At 45.7% G+C, this 3,366-nt stretch overlaps 1 protein-coding gene across 8 annotated transcripts in view; it reads left to right on the forward strand.

The window, feature by feature from the left end:
* Positions 1-3,366, forward strand: part of TMPRSS4 (transmembrane serine protease 4) — a 43,855-nt gene that overhangs the window by 18,229 nt on the left and 22,260 nt on the right. For all 8 annotated transcript variants that reach the window (XR_005199223.1, XM_017523402.2, XM_017523398.2 and 5 more), the window contains exon 2: positions 702-735. Coding sequence is in view for 6 of the 8 variants with exons in the window: in XM_017523402.2 (XP_017378891.1) it covers positions 702-735 (34 nt within the window). In the remaining 2 variants the exon portion in view is untranslated. The remainder of the gene's footprint in view (positions 1-701; positions 736-3,366) is intronic.

Consider the following 3,366-nt stretch of genomic DNA (forward strand, 5'->3'; position numbering starts at 1 on the left):
CGGGGTTTCACCATGTTGACCAGGATGGTCTCGATCTCTTGACCTCGTGATCCACCCGCCTCGGCCTCCCACAGTGCTGGGATTACAGGCTTGAGCCACCGCGCCCGGCCATGATGAGCACTTTTTCATATGTTTGTAGCGCAAAAAAGGATGAAAACACCCAAAACCAGAACACCTCTCCTACTACAAGGGATAGGAGTCTTCTTAATTTTAGCCATTTAGTGTTTATGTAGAGATATTTTATCGTGGTTTGAATTTGCATTTGCCTGATAAGCAATGATATTAAGCATTTTTTGGTACTTATCGGCCAGTTGGGCATTCCCTTTTGTAAAATGTCTATTCAAGTTTTTACAGAAATACAGTGTTACTGTATTTTACAGAAACACAGTAAAAATAGACAAAAACAGACAGTGGAGCAGAATCATCTTGAGGAATTCAGCAATTTACGCAACAAACCGGCAACCAGTCGCTTCTACAATTGCTAACCAGTTGCTGCAATTAGTAAACTAATTGAAACAAATCAAACAGGTGCATGACTGAATGTTTCCTGTTGAGCCAGGTATTTGGATAACACAGAGACCACCAACTTAGACTCAGGGAGAAGGGAATGCAGACAAGACCCAAGAACCTCCCCTAGGCAGCTAGCCCCAGCCTGAGACGTTCCCGCCTCAACTCACCGACTGTTTTTCCTTCATTTACAGGATCCTGACAGTGATCAGCCTCTGAACAGCCTCGGTAAGTAAGTTCAGGTCCAGCCTTCATTAGTCCACCTTAGCCTCTGAGTTTCAGTTACCAACTCGATCCTAAGCCACTCTTGCCTGGCCCTCACCACTACCACCAAAGTGCCAACTGCTATGGGTGACATCCAGCCACCCATCCATCCATCATTCAGCAAACATTCCAGGATTCATTCTAAAGTAGGAGGTCTGGTCTCTGGGGAAACAGGACCAACAAACCTAAAATCCCCAAAGCAATGATTCTCCAATTCATCCATTCAATTACTCTTACCCTTTTAGTAAAACTGTAAGTACCTGCCATGTGCCAGGCCCTGGGCTGGATGCTGGGCGATCACAGTAATTAAGACAGCTGAAGTCTCTGTTCTCATGGAGTTCACAATGGCACCATGCCGCCAAGGAACAAGCTGGCCAGAGGCATTTTCATGAAAAATGGCAGTGCTTGCCTGATTTCCAGGGGAAGAAAAATAAGTTAATAAATAGAATGATCCCAAATTTAAGGAGATGTTTTTCTTCCATTACAGTTTCTTAAACCATTGATATCTACTCCTGATAGCCTGCTGGATCGGCAAAACAAATGATCAAGGAACACATTAATATGAACAGATCAATAAGAAAATGGCCAATCCTGCTTACTTTGACAGGTTATTTATTTCCCAGTTCTGGGTCATGAGTTAATGATGACCACAACCAAAGTAATCTTTAGCAACTAAAATGGTGCCTAGTTTATACTTTGGAATTTAAAAGAAGAGTAAAGCCACAGTGTCCCCAAAGAACACCAGGGCACCTACTGCTCCACCGCCTGAGCAAGCCTGAGAACTCTCAAACCAGGAAACAGGCTGAGTTTGCTCGAGGACCAGGGATTGACCATGCCTATGCAGAACTGGGGGCTGGTGGAAGTCCGTGTGGCTCAGAGAGAGAGGCCAAATTACACTGGCTTTGAAAGATGTAAGCCAGATGTGGAAGTCTCTCGTAGGCTCTGGGGTGGGAAGTGGCAGGATGAAAGCAAGCTTTTAGGAAGCTCTGTCTAGCAGCAGTGGGCAGGACAGGCTGGAGGGAGGAGCAACAGCCGGCAAGGAGGCTGTGCATAGCTCACTGGCTTCGTTAACTTAAACTAGCTATGAAAACTCTTCCCTTCCTGGTGAGGAAAGTGGATGGTCCCTGAGAATGTCTGGCCCTGGACAATGGGTCACTCACTCTCTGAGAAAACAAACTGATCTCATGTTCCCAGAGATAGGTGCTCAATAATAAATCACGCGTGAATTCATGAACGAAATGTCATCATGGCCACGGCCACAGGAAAGAGGACAATTCTGAAGACTGGCTGCTGGAGCTTTAAAAACCACAGCGGCAAACAGGACTGATAAGCCTCTTTGTGCCAGGTCATAGCTGATAGGCAATACCGCTTCCAGTCCACTGTCTGAAGTTAAAACTCTTCTGCGGAAACAAAGTGTCCTAAGCTTTTCTTTGTCAACAGATTCATTAATACTGGCATTCATTGGGTGGCAATCTCTGGCAGGATGCCGTTCTCTGCTTTTGAAGAGCTGAGGAAAGAAATAGAGACAGACGTGTGATTAGCCATCATTCAAGGCAGAATAACATGTGACCTGTAAGAAAGGTAGAAGGGGCCGGGCATGGTGGTTCACACGTGTAATCCTAGCACTTAAGGAGAACAAGACACGTGGATCGCTTGTGCCCAGGAGTCTGAGACCAGTCTGGGTAACATGGCAAAACTGCATCTCTACAAAAAATATGAAAGTTAACTGGGTGTGGTGGCACATGCCTATAGTCTCAGCTACTTGGATGGCTAAGGTAAGAGGATGGCTTGAGCCCAGGAGTTGGAGGTTGCAGTGAGCCAAGATCATGCCACTGCCACTGCACTCCAGCCTGGGTGTCAGATTCCATGAAAGAAAGAGAGAGAGAAAGAGAGAGAGAGGAGAAAGAAAGAAAAGAAGGTAGGTAGTAGAAGGGATGTGCTTAAAAGAACAGAGCCAAGAACAATTCATTTGCTCATGCGACAAATATTTGTTGAGCAATTGCTATGGACCAAGCACTGTTCTAGGCACGAGGGACTCAGCAGTGAGCAAAACAGACAAGTTATATCTTCAACTAGTCTTCATTTCATGAAGGGGCGGGAGGAGACAGAGAATATACAAAATATGTCAAATATAGCATATGTTAGAGGTGAGACATGGTTTGGAAGAAAAGAAAGCAAGGAAGGAGGACAGGAAAGGTTTGAAGGCTGCATTTTAAACAGGGAGATTCAGGGAGGCCTCACTGTGGAGGTGATAGTGAAAAAGAGACTAGGAGGAGGAGAGGGAGCCTGCTATGTGAAGGTGAGGGCGGGAGAGCTGGTCTGCTACTTTCCAGGGTTTCCAGAATTCTTGTCCCAGCTCCGCCAGGGGAGAAGTCCCCATGGCACCTCCACAGCATATTTCCCACAAGGAGACCTAAAAGAATGCATCTCTGATACTTACTGTTATTAATTTTACCTATGTTTTCCCTTTCCCAAGTTCCTTCTCCTTGAAATAACCATGTGCAATGGAGAATGTAGTTATTATTGCCTCTGTTCTAGACAGCAATAAGCTCCTGACTGGTCTCCCTGACCCCAGGTGCTTCTGTTCCAATCCAC

Source organism: Cebus imitator, unplaced genomic scaffold (genome assembly GCF_001604975.1).
Source record: "Cebus imitator isolate Cc_AM_T3 unplaced genomic scaffold, Cebus_imitator-1.0 Scaffold28, whole genome shotgun sequence".
NCBI classification, from domain to species: Eukaryota; Metazoa; Chordata; class Mammalia; order Primates; family Cebidae; genus Cebus; species Cebus imitator.